Source organism: Bombina bombina, chromosome 6, assembly GCF_027579735.1.
Source record: "Bombina bombina isolate aBomBom1 chromosome 6, aBomBom1.pri, whole genome shotgun sequence".
Classification (NCBI taxonomy): Eukaryota; Metazoa; Chordata; class Amphibia; order Anura; family Bombinatoridae; genus Bombina; species Bombina bombina.
The window spans coordinates 1006324026-1006344064 of record NC_069504.1 but is presented as its reverse complement, the minus strand read 5'-3'; the positions used below and the strand labels follow the sequence as shown (position 1 = coordinate 1006344064).

The following is a 20039-nucleotide window of genomic DNA, read 5'->3' as shown; positions in this document are numbered from 1 at the left end:
CAAAGCTTCAAAATGCATGCCGTGTCCATTCAACACCCGTCAGTAGCTCAATGCATGGAGGTGATCGGCTTAATGGTAGCAGCAATGGACATAGTACCCTTTGCACGTCTACATCTCAGACCGCTGCAATTGTGCATGCTAAGTCAGTGGAATGGGGATTACTCAGACTTGTCCCCTACTCTGAATCTGGATCAAGAGACCAGAAATTCTCTTCTATGGTGGCTTTCTCGGCCACATCTGTCCAGGGGGATGCCATTCAGCAGGCCGGACTGGACAATTGTAACAACAGACGCCAGCCTACTAGGTTGGGGCGCTGTCTGGAATTCTCTGAAGGCTCAGGGACAATGGAATCAGGAGGAGAGTCTCCTACCAATAAACATTCTGGAATTGAGAGCAGTTCTCAATGCCCTTCTGGCTTGGCCCCAGTTAACAACTCGGGGGTTCATCAGGTTTCAGTTGGACAACATCACGACTGTAGCTTACATCAACCATCAGGGAGGGACAAGAAGCTCCCTAGCAATGATGGAAGTATCAAAGATAATTCGCTGGGCAGAGTCTCACTCTTGCCACCTGTCAGCAATCCACATCCCGGGAGTGGAGAACTGGGAGGCGGATTTCTTAAGTCGTCAGACTTTTCATCCGGGGGAGTGGGAACTTCATCCGGAGGTCTTTGCCCAAATACTTCGACGTTGGGGCAAACCAGAGATAGATCTCATGGCGTCTCGACAGAACGCCAAGCTTCCTCGTTACGGGTCCAGATCCAGGGATCCGGGAGCGGTTCTGATAGATGCTTTGACAGCACCTTGGACCTTCGGGATGGTTTATGTGTTTCCACCCTTCCCGATGCTTCCTCGATTGATTGCCAGAATCAAACAGGAGAGAGCATCAGTGATTCTAATAGCGCCTGCATGGCCACGCAGGACTTGGTATGCAGATCTAGTGGACATGTCATCCTGTCCACCTTGGTCGCTACCTCTGAAACAGGACCTTCTGATCCAGGGTCCCTTCAAACATCAAAATCTAATTTCTCTGAAGCTGACTGCTTGGAAATTGAACGCTTGATTTTATCAAAACGTGGTTTTTCTGAGTCAGTTATTGATACCTTAATACAGGCTAGGAAGCCTGTTACCAGAAAGATTTACCATAAGATATGGCGCAAATACTTATATTGGTGCGAATCCAAGAGTTACTCATGGAGTAAGGTTAGGATTCCGAGGATATTGTCTTTTCTACAAGAAGGTTTAGAAAAGGGTTTATCCGCTAGTTCCTTAAAGGGACAGATTTCAGCTCTGTCCATTCTTTTACACAAACGTCTGTCAGAAGTTCCGGACGTTCAAGCTTTTTGTCAGGCTTTAGCTAGGATCAAGCCTGTGTTTAAAACTGTTGCTCCACCATGGAGTTTGAACTTAGTTCTTAATGTTTTACAGGGGGTTCCGTTTGAACTCCTTCATTCCATTGATATCAAGTTGTTATCTTGGAAAGTTCTGTTTTTAATGGCGATTTCCTCGGCTCGAAGAGTCTCTGAGTTATCTGCCTTACATTGTGATTCTCCTTATCTGATTTTTCATTCAGACAAGGTAGTTCTGCGTACTAAACCTGGGTTCCTACCTAAGGTGGTCACTAACAGGAATATCAATCAAGAGATTGTGGTTACATCTTTGTGTCCTAATCCTTCTTCGAAAAAGGAACGTCTGCTACACAATCTAGATGTAGTCCGTGCCCTGAAATTTTATCTACAGGCACCTAAGGATTTTCGACAAACGTCTTCCCTGTTTGTCGTTTATTCTGGTCAGAGGAGAGGTCAAAAAGCTTCGGCTACATCTCTCTCCTTTTGGCTTCGTAGCATAATACGGTTAGCCTATGAGACTGCTGGACAGCAGCCTCCTGAAAGAATTACAGCACATTCTACTAGAGCTGTGGCTTCCACTTGGGCCTTTAAGAATGAGGCTTCTGTTGAACAGATTTGCAAGGCTGCAACTTGGTCTTCTCTTCATACTTTTTCCAAATTTTACAAATTTGACACTTTTGCTTCTTCGGAGGCTGTTTTTGGGAGAAAGGTTCTTCAGGCAGTGGTTCCTTCCGTATAAAGAGCCTGCCTGTCCCTCCCGTCATCCGTGTACTTTAGCTTTGGTATTGGTATCCCATAAGTAATGGATGATCCGTGGACTGGATACACTTAACAAGAGAAAACATAATTTATGCTTACCTGATAAATTTATTTCTCTTGTAGTGTATCCAGTCCACGGCCCGCCCTGTCACTTTAAGGCAGGTAATTTTTCCATTAAACTACAGTCACCACTGTACCCTATGGTTTTCCTTTCTCTGCATGTTTTCGGTCGAATGACTGGTAATGGCAGTTAGGGGAGGAGCTATATAGCAGCTCTGCTGGGTGAATCCTCTTGCACTTCCTGTTGGGGAGGAGTTAATATCCCATAAGTAATGGATGATCCGTGGACTGGATACACTACAAGAGAAATAAATTTATCAGGTAAGCATAAATTATGTTTTTAGCAGACAGTAACTAAAATCCTTTGCTGTTTCCACATAGGACTGTTGAGATGAAGTAACTTCAGTTGGGGGAAACAGTTAGCAGACTTTTCTGCTTAAGGTATGACTAGCCATATTTCTAACAAGACTGTGTAATGCTGGAAGGCTGTCATTTCCCCTCATGGGGACCGGTAAGCCATTTTCTTAGTCTCAAGTAGAATAAAGGGCTTAATATGGGCTATAAAACTGGTAGACACTTTTATGGGCAAAATCGATTGCTTTATTTGGGCATTTTATACATGTTTATGCTGGTATTTCACATTTATAAACTTGGGGAACGTTTTTTAACGTCAGGCACTATGTTAGACACCTTTTCCAGTCAGGAAGGGCCTTCCCAGTTCTAGGCTGAGCCTCAATTTTGCGCCATTACTGCGCAGTTGTTTTTGAGAGCAAGACATGCAGATGCATGTGTGAGGACCTGAAAATAGTTGGAAAAGTTCCTAGAAGGCGTCATTTGGTATCGTATTCCCCTCTGGGCTTGGTAGAGTCGCAGCAAAGGCTGTAGCTGGGACTGTAGAGGGGTTAAAACTGTAACCGGCTCCGGTTTCGTTATTTTAAGGGTTAAAGCTCTGAAAGTTGGTGTGCAATACTTTTAATGCTTTAAGACACTGTGGTGAAATTTTGGTAAATTTTGAACAATTCCTTCATATTTTTTCTCATATTCAGTAATAAAGTGTGCTCTGTTTAAAATTTAAAGAGACAGTAACGGTTTTGATTTAAAACGTTTTTTGTGTTTTACTGACAAGTTTAAGCCTGTTTAACATGTCTGTGCCTTCAGATAGTTGTACCTTCTTTGTGTCCGAATCCAGTTTCAAAGAAGGAACGTTTGCTACACAATTTAGATGTAGTCCGTGCTCTAAAATTCCACTTAGAAGCTACAAAAGACTTCAGACAAACTTCTTCTCTGTTTGTCGTCTATTCTGGTAAAAGGAGAGGTCAAAAAGCAACTTCTACCTCTCTTTCTTTTTGGCTTAAAAGCATCATCCGATTGGCTTATGAGACTGCCGGACGGCAGCCTCCTGAAAGAATCACAGCTCACTCCACTAGGGCTGTAGCTTCCACATGGGCCTTCAAGAACGAGGCTTCTGTTGATCAGATATGTAAGGCAGCGACTTGGTCTTCACTGCACACTTTTGCCAAATTTTACAAATTTGATACTTTTGCTTCTTCGGAGGCTATTTTTGGGAGAAAGGTTTTGCAAGCCGTGGTGCCTTCCGTTTAGGTGACCTGATTTGCTCCCTCCCTTCATCCGTGTCCTAAAGCTTTGGTATTGGTTCCCACAAGTAAGGATGACGCCGTGGACCGGACACACCAATGTTGGAGAAAACAGAGTTTATGCTTACCTGATAAATTACTTTCTCCAACGGTGTGTCCGGTCCACGGCCCGCCCTGGTTTTTTAATCAGGTCCGATGAATTATTTTCTCTAACTACAGTCACCACGACACCCTATGGTTTCTCCTATTTTTTTCCTCCTGTCCGTCGGTCGAATGACTGGGGTGGGCGGAGCCTAGGAGGGACTATATGGCCAGCTTTGCTGGGACTCTTTGCCATTTCCTGTTGGGGAAGAGATATTCCCACAAGTAAGGATGACGCCGTGGACCGGACACACCGTTGGAGAAAGTAATTTATCAGGTAAGCATAAATTCTGTTTTCTAACAAGACTGTGTAATGCTGGAAGGCTGTCATTTCCCCTCATGGGGACCGGTAAGCCATTTTCTTAGTCTCAAGCAGAATAAAGGGCTTAATATGGGCTACAAAACTGGTAGACACTTTTATGGGCAAAATCGATTGCTTTATTTGGGCATTTTATACATGTTGATGCTGGTATTTCACATTTATAAACTTGGGGAATGTTTTTTAACGTCAGGCACTATGTTAGATACCTTTTCCAGTCAGGAAGGGCCTTCCCAGTTGTAGGCTGAGCCTCATTTTCGCGCCATTACTGCACAGTTGTTTTTGAGAGCAAGACATGCAGATGCATGTGTGAGGACCTGAAAATAGTTGGAAAAGTTCCTAGAAGGCGTCATTTGGTATCGTATTCCCCTCTGGGCTTGGTAGAGTCGCAGCAAAGGCTGTAGCTGGGACTGTAGAGGGGTTAAAACTGTAACCGGTTCCGGTTTCATTATTTTAAGGGTTAAAGCTCTGAAAATTGGTGTGCAATACTTTTAATGCTTTAAGACACTGTGGTGAAATTTTGGTAAATTTTGAACAATTCCTTCATATTTTTTCACATATTCAGTAATAAAGTGTGCTCTTTTTAAAATTTAAAGAGACAGTAACGGTTTTGTTTTAAAACGGTTTTTGTGTTTTACTGACAAGTTTAAGCCTGTTTAACATGTCTGTGCCTTCAGATAAGCTATGTTCTATATGTATGAAAGTCAATGTGTCTCCCCCTTCTAAATTATGTGATAATTGTGCTAAAGCGTCCAAACAAAGTAAGGACATTACTGTCACAGATAATTAAGTTGCCCAAGATGATTCATCAGATGAAGGGAGTAGACATGGTTCTACATCATCTCCTTCTGTGTCTACACCAGTTTTGCCCACGCAGGAGGCCCCTAGTACTTCTAGCGCGCCAATGCTTATTACCATGCAACAATTGTCGGCTGTAATGGATAACTCCATAGCAAATATTTTATCCAAAATGCCTGCATATCAGAGAAAGCGCGATTGCTCTGTTTTAAACACTGAAGAGCAGGAGGGCGCTGATGATAATTGTTCTGTCATAACCTCACACCAATCTGAAGGGGCCATGAGGGAGGTTTTGTCAGATGGGGAAATTTCAGATTCAGGAAAAATTTCCCAACAGGCTGAACCTGATGTTGTGACATTTAAATTTAAATTAGAACATCTCCGCGCACTGCTTAAGTAGGTGTTATCTACTCTGGATGATTGTGACAACCTGGTCATTCCAGAAAAATTATGCAAGATGGACAAGTTCCTAGAGGTTCCGGTGCACCCCAACGCTTTTCCTATACCCAAGCGGGTGGCGGACATAGTGAATAAGGAATGGGAGAAGCCCGGCATATCTTTTGTTCCCCCTCCTATATTTAAGAAATTATTTCCTATGGTCGACCCCAGAAAGGACTTGCTGTTTCCACATAGGACTGTTGAGATGAAGTAACTTCAGTTGGGGGAAACAGTTAGCAGACTTTTCTGCTTAAGGTATGACTAGCCATATTTCTCCAACATTGGTGTGTCCGGTCCACTGCGTCATCCTTACTTGTGGGAATATCTCTTCCCCAACAGGAAATGGCAAAGAGTCCCAGCAAAGCTGGCCATATAGTCCCTCCTAGGATGAAGGGAGTAGACATGGTTCTACATCATCTCCTTCTGTGTCTACACCAGTTTTGCCCACGCAGGAGGCCCCTAGTACTTCTAGCGCGCCAATGCTTATTATCATGCAACAATTGTCGGCTGTAATGGATAACTCCATAGCAAATATTTTATCCAAAATGCCTGCATATCAGAGAAAGCGCGATTGCTCTGTTTTAAACACTGAAGAGCAGGAGGGCGCTGATGATAATTGTTCTGTCATACCCTCACACCAATCTGAAGGGGCCATGAGGGAGGTTTTGTCAGATGGGGAAATTTCAGATTCAGGAAAAATTTCCCAACAGGCTGAACCTGATGTTGTGACATTTAAATTAGAACATCTCCGCGCACTGCTTAAGGAGGTGTTATCTACTCTGGATGATTGTGACAACCTGGTCATTCCAGAAAAATTATGCAAGATGGACAAGTTCCTAGAGGTTTCGGTGCACCCCGACGCTTTTCCTATACCCAAGCGGGTGGCGGACATAGTGAATAAGGAATGGGAGAAGCCCGGCATACCTTTTGTTCCCCCTCCTATATTTAAGAAATTATTTCCTATGGTCGACCCCAGAAAGGACTTATGGCAGACAGTCCCTAAGGTCGAAGGGGCAGTTTCTACTCTAAACAAGCGCACTACTATTCCTATTGAGGATAATTGTGCTTTCAAAGATCCTATGGATAAAAAATTGGAGGGTTTGCTTAAAAAGATTTTTATACAGCAAGGTTACCTTCTTCAACCCATTTCGTGCATTGTTCCTGTCACTACAGCAGCGTGGTTCTGGTTCGAGGAACTAGAAAAGTCGCTCAGTAGAGAGACTCCATATGAGGAGGTTATGGACAGAGTTCACACACTTAAATTGTCTAACTCTTTTATTTTAGATGCCGCTTTGCAAATAGCTAGATTAGCGGCGAAATATTCAGGGTTTGCAATTGTGGCACGCAGAGCGCTTTGGCTAAAGTCTTGGTCAGCGGATGTATCATCCAAGACAAAATTGCTTAATATCCCCTTCAAGGGTAAAACTCTCTTTGGGCCAGAATTGAAAGAGATTATCTCAGACATCACTGGGGGAAAGGGCCACGCCCTCCCACAAGATAGGCCTTTCAAAGCCAAGAATAAGTCTAATTTTCGTTCCTTTCGTAATTTCAGGAACGGACCGGGCTCTAATTCTGCATCCTCTAAGGAAGAGGGTAATACCTCACAGACCAAACCAGCCTGGAAACCGATGCAAGGCTGGAACAAGGGTAAGCAGGCCAAGAAGCCTGCCGCTGCTAACAAAACAGCATGAAGGAGTAGCCCCCGATCCGGGACCGGATCTAGTGGGGGGCAGACTCTCTCTCTTTGCTCAGGCTTGGGCAAGAGATGTTCAGGATCCCTGGACGCTAGAAATAGTTTCTCAGGGTTATCTTCTGGAATTCAAGGAACTACCCCCAAGGGGAAGGTTCCACATGTCTCACTTATCCTCAAACCAAATAAAGAGACAGGCATTCTTACATTGTGTAGAAGACCTGTTAAAGATGGGAGTGATACACCCAGTTCCAACGGCGGAACAAGGAATGGGATTTTACTCAAATCTGTTTGTAGTTCCCAAAAAAGAGGGAACTTTCAGACCAATCCTGGATTTAAAGATCCTAAACAAATTTCTCAGAGTACCATCGTTCAAGATGGAAACCATTCGAACGATTCTACCCACAATTCAGGAAGGTCAATTTATGACTACCGTGGATCTAAAGGATGCGTATCTACATATCCCTATCCACAAAGAACATCATCAGTTCCTAAGGTTCGCCTTTCTGGACAAACATTACCAGTTTGTGGCCCTCCCATTCGGGTTAGCCACTGCTCCAAGGATTTTCACAAAGGTACTCGGATCCCTTCTAGCGGTTCTAAGACCAAGGGGCATTGCAGTAGTACCGTACTTGGACGACATTCTGGTACAAGCGTCGTCTCTTTCAAAGGCAAAGGCTCACTCAGACATCGTTCTGGCCTTTCTCAGATCTCACGGATGGAAGGTGAACATAGAAAAAAATTCCCTGTCTCCGTCGACAAGAGTTCCCTTCTTGGGAACAATAATAGATTCCTTAGAAATGAGGATTTTCTTGACAGAAGTCAGAAAGTCAAAACTTCTAAACGCTTGTCAAGTTCTTCATTCTATTCCTCGTCCTTCCATAGCTCAGTGCATGGAAGTAGTAGGATTGATGGTTGCAGCAATGGACATAGTTCCTTTTGCGCAAATTCATCTAAAACCATTACAAGTGTGCATGCTGAAACAGTGGAATGGGGACTATACAGACTTGTCTCCAGTGATTCAAGTAGATCAGAAGACCAGAGACTCACTCCGTTAGTGGCTAACCCAGGATCACCTATCCCAGGGAATGAGCTTCCGCAGTCCAGAGTGGGTCATCGTCACGACCGACGCCAGCCTAGTGGGCTGGGGCGCGGTCTGGGAATCCCTGAAAGCTCAGGGACTGTGATCTCGAGAAGAGTCTCTTCTCCCGATAAACATTCTGGAACTAAGAGCGATATTCAATGCTCTCAGGGCTTGGCCTCAGCTAGCAAAGGCCAGATTCATAAGATTCCAATCAGACAACATGACGACTGTTGCGTATCTCAATCATCAGAATCCAAAAGTAGAGAAGGCGCTCAAATAGAAAGGAATATGTTGCTGAAAGTGCTCAAAAGAGCAAATAAAGTCGAATTCCAGGCAGCTGGGTATGTAAAAAGAAGAACTTTATTCCAAACGTTAAAAAGGACAAAACCAGGATGTCCTATACAGAGCCAGCAGTGACTCTAACAATCAGGCAAGTGAGCTGATCCCCATGCAGACATGTTTCGTGCACTCAATCATCAGGGGGGAACAAGTAGTTCCCTGGCGATGAAAGAAGTGATCAAAATAATACAATGGGCGGAGAATCACTCCTGCCGCCTATCTGCGATCCACATTCCAGGTGTGGAAAACTGGGAAGTGGATTATTTGAGTCGTCAGACATTCCATCCGGGGGAGTGGGAACTCCACCCGGAGATCTTTGCCCAGTTGACGCAACTATGGGGCATTCCAGATATGGATCTGATGGCGTCTCGTCAGAACTTCAAGGTTCCTTGCTTTGGGTTCAAATCCAGGGATCCCAAGGCGACTCTAGTGGATGCACTAGTAGCGCCTTGGACCTTCAACCTAGCTTATGTGTTTCCACCGTTTCCTCTCATTCCCAGGCTGGTAGCCAGGATCAAACAGGAGAGGGCCTCGGTGATCTTGATAGCTCCTGCGTGGCCACGCAGGACTTGGTATGCAGACCTGGTGAATATGTCATCGATTCCACCATGGAAGCTACCTTTGAGACAGGACCTTCTTGTTCAGGGTCCATTCGAACATCCAAATCTGGTCTCCCTCCAGCTGACGGCTTGGAGATTGAACGCTTGATTCTATCAAAGCGTGGGTTTTCAGATTCCGTGATAGATACTCTGGTTCAAGCCAGAAAACCGGTAACTAGAAAGATTTACCATAAAATATGGAAAAGATATATCTGCTGGTGTGAATCCAAGGGATTCCCATGGAATAAGATAAAGATTCCTAGGATTCTTTCCTTTCTACAAGAAGGTTTGGATAAAGGATTATCTGCGAGTTCTCTAAAGGGACAGATTTCTGCTTTATCTGTCCTACTACACAAACGACTGGCAGTTGTGCCAGATGTTCAAGCATTTGTTCAGGCTTTGGTTAGGATCAAGCCTGCTTACAGACCTTTGACTCCTCCCTGGAGTTTAAATCTAGTTCTTTCAGTTCTTCAAGGGGTTCCGTTTGAACCTTTACATTCCATAGATATTAAGTTGTTATCTTGGAAAGTTTTGTTTTTGGTTGCTATTTCTTCTGCTAGAAGAGTTTCTGAGTTATCTGCTCTACAATGTACTCCACCCTATCTGGTGTTCCATTCAGATAAGGTTGTTTTGCTTACTAAGCCTGGTTTTCTACCAAAGGTTGTTTCCAACAAAAATATTAATCAGGAGATAGTTGTACCTTCTTTGTGTCCGAATCCAGTTTCAAAGAAGGAACGTTTGCTACACAATTTAGATGTAGTCCGTGCTCTAAAATTCTACTTTGAAGCTACAAAAGAGTTCAGACAAACTTCTTCTCTGTTTGTCATCTATTCTGGTAAAAGGAGAGGTCAAAAAGCAACTTCTACCTCTCTTTCCTTTTGGCTTAAAAGCATCATCCGATTGGCTTATGAGACTGCCGGACGGCAGCCTCCTGAAAGAATTACAGCTCACTCCACTTGGGCTGTAGCTTCCACATGGGCCTTCAAGAACGAGGCTTCTGTTGATCAGATATGTAAGGCAGCGACTTGGTCTTCACTGCACACTTTTGCCAAATTTTACAAATTTGATACTTTTGCTTCTTCGGAGGCTATTTTTGGGAGAAAGGTTTTGCAAGCCGTGGTGCCTTCCGTTTAGGTAACCTGATTTGCTCCCTCCCTTCATCCGTGTCCTAAAGCTTTGGTATTGGTTCCCACAAGTAAGGATGACGCCGTGGACCGGACACACCAATGTTGGAGAAAACAGAATTTATGCTTACCTGATAAATTACTTTCTCCAACGGTGTGTCCGGTCCACGGCCCGCCCTGGTTTTTTAATCAGGTCCGATGAATTATTTTCTCTAACTACAGTCACCACGACACCCTATGGTTTCTCATATTTTTTCCTCCTGTCCGTCGGTCGAATGACTGGGGTGGGCGGAGCCTAGGAGGAACTATATGGCCAGCTTTGCTGGGACTCTTTGCCATTTCCTGTTGGGGAAGAGATATTCCCACAAGTAAGGATGACGCCGTGGACCGGACACACCGTTGGAGAAAGTAATTTATCAGGTAAGCATAAATTCTGTTTTTATTGTATCTTTTATATAGGATGTACTCTAACATGCTCTAAAATATATATGCTGACATGGTATGAATTGTCTATGCTAGTAGAATCAGTTTTTTAATCAAGTTCTAAGTAAAACATTTTTTATATACAAACAGTTCTATTTTATTTATTTATTTACTTACAATTGTTACAAATGAAATTTTAACTGTACTTTATAACATTGCATATGTATCAGAGATACAACTTCTAAGTTTAAAGAAACAGAAGAATATTGCAAGTTAGCTATTTATACACAACAGCCAGAACCTAAGGAACAGGAGTATTTAAGTAACATCGGATACAGATCGATCAATTATAAACGCACACTTTTTTCTTAACACATTATTAGAAACGATACAACAGTTGCATCAGGCAATTATAAAGTTGCCAATCAGAAGAATAATCACCAATACACCTTTATCACTAACGCTGTAAACACGCACTTTTCAGTAGGACTAAAATTATACACCAAACACATGATTTGTGTGAAAATATTTTTAATAAATCTATAATAGAATCACAGCCCAACTCACAGCTCTTTTCGAGCGCTCCCCACCCCCACCTTGCACACATTTACACAATCTGATATTGGGAGCATATCGGACTTGGGGAAGCAAGTTGAGTCTGATCTACACATCACTCCACACCCCCCCCTTTTTTTATTTTAAATCTGTTTTGAAGGGTCCGCCCCCGGTCCAAGCATGGATCAAGTAAGGGGTAAATTTTCCTTCTTTCAGCAGGCTTGGGTTTGCCATATCCAGAATCATTTGGCCAATGGAAGTAGTATCTCAGGTTTCCGGGATGGAATCTTATCTTGTCAGGAGAGGTTTTATTAAAAGATCTCTTCTCTTTAGAAGTTGTCCAGATCTTCTGGCGGATCAAGGTCTAGGATCCTTTTCATCCTGTTTGTCAAGCAGGAAGGGTATTTTTTACCTTTTTTAGTTTTAGGGGGTCTCTTTTTTTTTTTTTTTTTTCTTTTTTTCCTCATGGTTCAGGTCTTTCAAAAGGGAGACTTACTTTTATTCTCCTTTGGTTTAGGAGGGTCAATTCAGAACTTCAATAGACCTGAAGGACGCATGTATATCACGGGTCATTCTATTTCCTGCAATTTGTTTTTCTGGACAAACTCTTCCTTTTTTTTTTTTTTCTTTTTTTTTCCCTTATAGGCTGTGCCACTGCTCCTCGATATCGAGGAGGCCAAGGTAGTCTAGTGGTTAGCTTTGTAGTTTTGCAACTCAAAGGTTGTTGGTTCCTTCCAACAGCTGGGGCTGGATGACCCTTTAAATCCCTTTACCAGTGGAAATTGCCTCAAAGGAAGGACCTTTTATTCAAGGTTCTTTTCTTTTTCAATCTAAGCTTGTATGAAGGTCTCTGCTTGGTCTTTGTCCGCCTAGCATTGTCTAGGGGTGGTTTTTCACATAGGGTTCCATAAGGCGGGCTGTATTTTTTGGAGTGAGTTTTCCTCTCTTTCTGTCTTTTCTCTTGGAGGACCTGGAGAAATGCGTGACAATCAGTTCTCTGAAGGATTAGATCTTTATTATGTCGATTCCTTTGCAGAAAAGTCTGACAGAACTGCCAGGTGTTCAATCTTTTAGTCCCTCGTCAGTATCAGGACTGTGGTTAACCCTGTTGCTCCTCATTGGAGCCTTAATCTTGTTCTTAAAGTTTTGCAGCATGCTCTGTTTGAGCCAATGCATGTTGTTGATATCAAATTGTTAACTTGGAAAAGTTTTGTTTTTTTTCTTGCTATTTCTTCCGCTCGCAGAGTGTCTAAGCTTTCAGCTCTGCAGTGTGATTCCCCGTACCTTATCTTTCATGCAGATAAGGTGGTCCTTCGTACTAAACTGGGGTTCTCCCTAAGGTGGTGTTGGATCGAAGCATTAATCAGGAAATTGTAGTTCCTTCTTTTTGTCCCAATCCTTCTCATAAGGAACGTCTTTTGGATGTTGTGCATGCTCTAAAGTTTTTCCTTCAAGCTACTAAAGATTTTAGGCAATCTTCTGCCCTTTGTTGTTTTTTCTGGGAAGTGTAAAGGTCAGAAGGCCTCTTCTACTACTCTTTCCCTCTGGTTAAGAAGTATGATTCGTTTGACTTATGAGACTGCTGGACAGCAGCCTCCTGAGAGAATTATGGCTCATTCCACTAGGGCTGACAACTCTTCTTGGGTTTTTAAAAATGAAGCTTCTGTAGAACATATTTGCAAGGCGGCAACATGGTCCTCTTTTTGCATACTTTTTACAAATTTTATACTTGTACCTCGGCTGAGGCTTCTTTTGGGAGAAAGGTTCTTCAAGTGGGGGTGCCTTCTATTTAGGTCCTCCTGCCTTTTTCTCCCTCCCTGTTCATTCCGTGTCGTCTGGCTTGGGTATTGGTTCCCACTAGTAATTGGAATGACATTGTTGACTCTCCATGTCTTAGGAAAGAAAACAAAATGTATGCTTACCTGATAAATTTCTTTCCCAACACGGAGAGTACACGATCCCTCCCTCTTTTTAATTATAATTCTGCAGGGGGTTTTTTGTAAACCTCAGGCACCTTTTCACCCTTGTTTCTTTTTCCATTTTCCTTCGGCTGAATGACTGGGGATTATGGGTAAGGGAAGTTACACTTAACAGCTTTGCTGGGGTGCTCTTTGCCTCCTCCTGCTGGCCAGGAGTTGAATATCCAACTAGTAATTGGAATGATGTCGTGGACTCTCCATGTCCGGAAAGAAAGAAATGTATCAGGTAAGCATAAATTTTGTTTTTCTATCAAACAGAATTATTCCTTTTATAAAAAAGTATCAATTCAGCAACTTTAAAAGATTCTCAGAAAACAAGCTAATGATAATAGCCCTAAAATAAATAAATTGTTCTAAAAATCAAATTGAAACATCACATTAAAATGTATTCAAACAATTAACACAAGGAAATCAAATTTAAGATATTAGATTTCATTGGTGGAAATATAAATAGTACTTTTAAAAATGATTCCTTAAAAAAAAAGAATCCCTTATTAGATAATAAGTGAAGGGATATAGCCACATTCAGTATGCCATGCAATGAATAAAATCCTATTTAGTTAAAGGGACACTAAACCCACATTTTTCTTTTATGATTCAGATAGAGAATACAGTTTCAAACAACATTCCAATTTACTTCCATTATCTATTGTGCTTCATTCTTTAGATATTCTCTGTTGAAGAAATAGCAATGCACATGGGTGGCCAATCACACAAGGCATCTACTGTATGTGCAGCTAATGAGCCTATCTAGATATGCTTTTCAGCAAAGAATATCAAGAGAATTAAGCAAATTAGATATTAGAGGTAAATTAGAAAGTTGTTTAAATTTGCATGCTCTTTCTAAATCATGAAAAAAGAAATTTATGTTTCATATTCCTTTAAATCAACCATCAAGTTAAAGCCGAGGGATATAAACACCTTTAAGGAGACTCCATAACTCGGAGTACTTACCTGCCTACAACTGTCCTTGCATGAGGAGCTTCCTTCACTCTGTAATCCCGCTTCAGACGCCTCAAGATCCGTTCCATTGAACAGCGTTCTCAAGCCGCTAGTTAGACCTTTGTTTCATGCTGAGGACTTAATTCTGCTTCCATTGATACATTTAAAGGGACATGAAACCTATTTTTTTTTTCTTTCTTGATTCAGATAAACAATTTACTAATTTGCTTGTGTTATCTAATTTACTTTGTTCTCTTTTTATTAGGCATGGGCAAAATTTCAGGATTTGGCATTTGTTTGCTTTTTTTTCATGTTTCATTCTCTTTGTATCCATTGTTGAAAAGTATTCCTAGGTAGGCTCAGAAGCTGCTGATTGATGGCCGCACATATATGCCTCTTGTCATTGGCTTTCTGCTAGCTCCCAGTAGTGCATTACTGCTCCTTCAACAAAAGATACAAAGGGAATAAAGCAAATTAGATAATAGAAGTGAATTGGAAGTTGTTTAAAATTGTATGTTCTATCTGAACCATGAAAGAAAAAAATTGTCTTTCATGTCCTTTTAATTTTGAAAATGTCACAATCACGTTTGTAAGGTGAAACTGAATGGAAGGAAAGGGTGGATACAAAATTAGAACTTAATACTGTGATTTGATTGGTACAGTAGTATCATATTTAGGTTTTTGTGCAACCACCTGCATCCCAGCAACCACTGCAAATTCTGTATTATATCAGCTTTTATTAGGTTTGTTCAGTTACACACATGCACATAGCATAGTATTTAACCCCTTTTCTGCTAGTAGCACACAAAGTTGGTATGTAACTCCCATTTTGGTATTAACACACTTGCCCACTCTGGGGTCCTATTCATTGCTCTCTGGATGGGAGCATGATCCCTAATAGTTCATAATGCCCTTATCTCAGTACTTTTTCCCCTTTGCCATAAAGGTATTTATTTGCCTGGTTAAATAAGGCCCATGCTGTGGCCACACAAGAGCAGTAAATTTTGCAACCTTGCAGAAAAACAAAGGACCTCTTGTGCTTAGGCATGTGCATGCTCTTAGATGAACTATATCAACTATTTTATTTCCTTACAGTAATGTCTCTAAACAGAGAGCAGTGCAAGTTCATATCAGTGTCTTCCGAGGAAGATCCTGCGTTTGCATCACAAGGCTGTATTATACACTCACACTCCTTTTGTCACAGGCTTGTCCTCGGTCTCCTTCACATAGGATTTTTCATTTGCTTTTTATAGGCAAGGCTCACCTGGAAAGTGGTCACCCAGAACTTCAGCATCAGATCATGGTATGGAAAGGAGATCTGAAGGGGACATTACAGCTGGCAGCAGAGAGGGGAGAGCTGACAGATCAGCTGGTGGCCATGGCACCCATGGGTTAGTAATCGGACCCTCACATAGGTTTGCCCTCTTTTCTTGCAGATATTAGGTTCTTTATTATATTAAGTTAATTTCACACTGTGCTAAACACTAAGGGCCAGATTACAAGTGGCGTGCAAACGAAAAGGGGTTTATCCCTGCAGTTTGCGCATGCCGGCTTTACTGCTCGTATTACAAGTTGAAATTGAATGCGTGAGCGCAATTACGATTTACGGCTAGAATGATTACAGCATCCTCCGAGCACTCATAATAACACTAATAAAAATATTTATTTCTCTTGTTAAGTGTAGTCAGTCCACGGGTCATCCATTACTTATGGGATTATATCTCTTCCCCAACAGGAAGTTGCAAGAGGATCACCCAAGCAGATCTGCTATATAGCTCCTCCCCTCACATGTCATATCCAGTCATTCTCTTGCAAGCTAACTAAAGACAGGTTGTTGTGAGAGGTCTGTGGTGTTTTTAAACTTAGTTTATTTCTTCAATCAAAAGTTTGTTATTTTAAATGGCACCGGAGTGTGCTGTTTGTTTCTCAGGCAGCATTAGATGAAGAATCTGCCTGCGTTTTCTATGATCTTAGCAGACGTAACTAAGATCCACTGGCTGTTCTCGCACATTCTGAGGAGTGAGGTAACTTTAGAAAAGGGGAATAGCATGCAGGGCCCCCCTGCAAACGAGGTATGTGCAGTAAATTATTTTTCTAAGCAATGGAATTGACTGAGAAATTACTGCTGATACCAATGTTATGTAAGTACAGCCTTAAATGCATTGGTAGCGACTGGTATTAGGCTGAGGAGTGTGTGTACACTGAAGTATTTTTCTAGGGAATGGAATTTGACTCAGAAAATACTGTTAATACTGAAGTAATGTGTGAGCCTTAACTGCAGTAAAAGCGACTGGTAGCAGGCTTATTAATAACACTTCATAACTTTTAAAATGTATGTTCAAACGTTTACTGGCATGTTAATCGTTTTTTGTGAGGTACTTGGTGATAAAACTTATTGGGGCATGATTTTTACCACATGGCTAACTTTTGTTTCTGCATAGAAACAGTTAACTGAGCTTCCCACTGTGTAATATGAGTGGGAGGGGCCTATTTTAGTGCTTTTTTTGAGCAGTAAACATTCAGTCACAATCTTCCTATTTCATCCTCCATGATCCAGGACGTCTCTAGAGAGCTCAGGGGTCTTCAAAATTCATTTTGAGTGAGGTAATCAGTCACAGCAGACCTGTGACAGTGTGTTTGACTGTGATAAAAACGTTAATTATTAAATTGTTATCCGTTTTTGGGTATTAAGGGGTTAATCATCCATTTGCTGGTGGGTGCAATCCTTTGCTAACTTAATACATTTACTGTGAAAATTTGGTTGCTATAACTAATTTGGTTCATTGTTATTTCAACTGTGACAGCTTTTTGTGCTTCTTAAAGGCACAGTAGCGTTTTTTATATTGCTTGTAAATTTATTTGAAAAGTATTTTCCAAGCTTGCTAGTCTCATTGCTAGTCTGTTTAAACATGTCTGACACAGATGAATCTGTTTGTTCACTATGTATGAAGGCCAATGTGGAGCCCCATAGAAAATTGTGTACTAAATGCATTGATGTAACTTTGAATAAAAGTCAGTCTTTACATGCAAAGAAATTATCACCAGACAACGAGGGGGAAGTTATGCCGACTAACTCTCCTCACGTGTCAGTACCTTCGCCTCCCGCTCAGGAGGTGCGTGATTTTGAGGCGCCAAGTACATCAGGGAGGCCCCTACAAATCACTTTGCAGGACATGGCTACTGTTATGACAGAAGTATTATCTAAATTGCCAGAATTAAGAGGCAAGCGTGATAGCTCTGGGTTAAGGACAGAGCGCGCTGATGATGTGAGAGCCATGTCCGATACTGCGTCACAATTTGCAGAACATGAAGACGGAGAGCTTCATTCTGTGGGTGACGGATCTGATCCAGGGAGACTGGATTCAGAGATTTCTAATTTTAAATTTAAGCTTGAGAACCTCCGCATTTTGCTAGGGGAGGTATTAGCGGCTCTGAATGATTGTAACACGGTTGCAATTCCAGAAAAATTATGTAGGTTGGATAGATACTATGCGGTACCGGTGTGTACTGACGTGTTTCCTATACCTAAAAGACTTACTGAGATTATTAGCAAGGAGTGGGATAGACCCGGTGTGCCTTTTTCCCCTCCTCCCATATTTAGGAAAATGTTTCCTATAGACCCCACCACACGAGACTTATGGCAGACGGTCCCTAAGGTGGAGGGAGCGGTTTCTACTTTAGCTAAGCGTACCACTATCCCGGTGGAGGATAGTTGTGCTTTTTCAGATCCAATGGATAAAAAATTAGAAGGTTACCTTAAGAAAATGTTTGTTCAACAAGGTTTTATCTTACAGCCCCTTGCATGCATTGCGCCTGTCACTGCTGCAGCGGCATTCTGGTTTGAGTCTCTGGAAGAGGCCATTCGCACAGCTCCATTGGATGAAATTATGAACAAGCTTAAAGCACTTAAGCTAGCTAACGCATTTGTTTCTGATGCCGTCGTACATTTAACCAAACTTACGGCTAAGAACTCCGGATTTGCCATCCAAGCGCGCAGAGCGCTATGGCTTAAATCCTGGTCAGCTGACGTGACTTCTAAATCTAAATTGCTTAATATTCCTTTCAAAGGGCAGACCTTATTCGGGCCCGGCTTGAAAGAAATTATCGCTGACATTACGGGAGGTAAGGGCCATGCTCTACCTCAGAACAGGGCCAAATCAAAGGCCAAACAGTCTAATTTTCGTGCCTTTCGTAACCTCAAGGCTGGAGCAGCATCAACTTCCTCCGCTCCAAAACAGGAAGGAGCTGTTGCTCGTTACAGACAGGGCTGGAAAACTAACCAGTCCTGGAACAAGGGCAAGCAGGCCAGAAAACCTGCTGCTGCCCCTAAGACAGCATGAAGAGAGGGCCCCCTATCCGGAAACGGATCTAGTGGGGGGCAGACTATCTCTCTTCGCCCAGGCTTGGGCAAGAGATGTCCAGGATCCCTGGGCGTTGGAGATCATATCTCAGGGATATCTTCTGGACTTCAAAGCTTCTCCTCCACAAGGGAGATTTCATCTTTCAAGGTTATCAGCAAACCAAATAAAGAAAGAGGCGTTTCTATGCTGTGTACAAGACCTCTTACTAATGGGGGTAATCCACCCAGTTCCGCGGACGGAACACGGGCAGGGATTCTATTCAAATCTGTTTGTGGTTTCCAAGAAAGAGGGAACCTTCAGACCAATCTTGGACTTAAAGATCCTAAACAAATTCCTAAGAGTTCCACCATTCAAAATGGAAACTATTCGAACCATCCTACCCATGATCCAAGAGGGTCAGTACATGACCACTGTGGACTTAAAGGATGCCTACCTTCACATACCGATTCACAAGGATCATTATCGGTACCTAAGATTTGCCTTCCTAGACAGGCATTACCAGTTTGTAGCTCTTCCCTTCGGGTTAGCTACGGCTCCAAGAATCTTTACAAAGGTTCTGGGCTCACTTCTGGCGGTACTAAGACCGCGAGGCATAGCGGTGGCTCCATACCTAGACGACATCCTGATACAAGCGTCAAGTTCTCAAACTGCCAAGTCTCATACAGAGATAGTTCTGGCATTTCTGAGGTCGCATGGGTGGAAGGTGAACGTGGAAAAGAGTTCTCTATTACCACTCACAAGGGTTCCCTTCCTAGGGACTCTTAGATTCTGTAGAGATGAAAATTTACCTGACGGAGGCCAGGTTATCAAAACTTCTAAATGCTTGCCGTGTCCTTCATTCCATTCCACACCCGTCAGTAGCTCAGTGCATGGAAGTAATCGGCTTAATGGTAGCAGCAATGGACATAGTACCATTTGCGCGACTGCATCTCAGACCGCTGCAATTGTGCATGCTAAGTCAGTGGAATGGGGATTATTCAGATTTGTCCCCTCTACTAAATCTGGACCCAGAGACCAGAGATTCTCTTCTATGGTGGCTTTCTCGGCCCCACCTGTCCAAGGGGATAACCTTTCGCAGGCCAGATTGGACGATTGTAACAGACGCCAGCCTTCTAGGTTGGGGCGCAGTCTGGAATTCCCTGAAGGCTCCGGGATCATGGACTCAGGAGGAGAAACTCCTCCCAATAAATATTCTGGAGTTAAGAGCAATATTCAATGCTCTTCTAGCTTGGCCTCAGTTAGCAACTCTGAGGTTCATCAGATTTCAGTCGGACAACATCATGACTGTGGCTTACATCAATCATCAAGGGGGAACCAGGAGTTCCCTAGCGATGTTGGAAGTCTCAAAGATAATTCGCTGGGCAGAGTCTCACTCTTGCCACCTGTCAGCAATCTACATCCCAGGCGTGGAGAACTGGGAGGCGGATTTTCTAAGTCGCCAGACTTTTCATCCGGGGGAGTGGGAACTTCATCCGGAGGTCTTCA

General features: G+C 42.6%; 1 protein-coding gene across 1 annotated transcript in view; it reads left to right on the top strand.

Annotated features, from left to right (window-relative positions):
• GEMIN5 (gem nuclear organelle associated protein 5) overlaps positions 1-20039 on the top strand; it is a 212199-nt gene that overhangs the window by 129629 nt on the left and 62531 nt on the right. The window contains exon 21 of the mRNA XM_053718712.1: positions 15447-15584. Coding sequence (XP_053574687.1) covers positions 15447-15584 — 138 coding nt within the window. The remainder of the gene's footprint in view (positions 1-15446; positions 15585-20039) is intronic.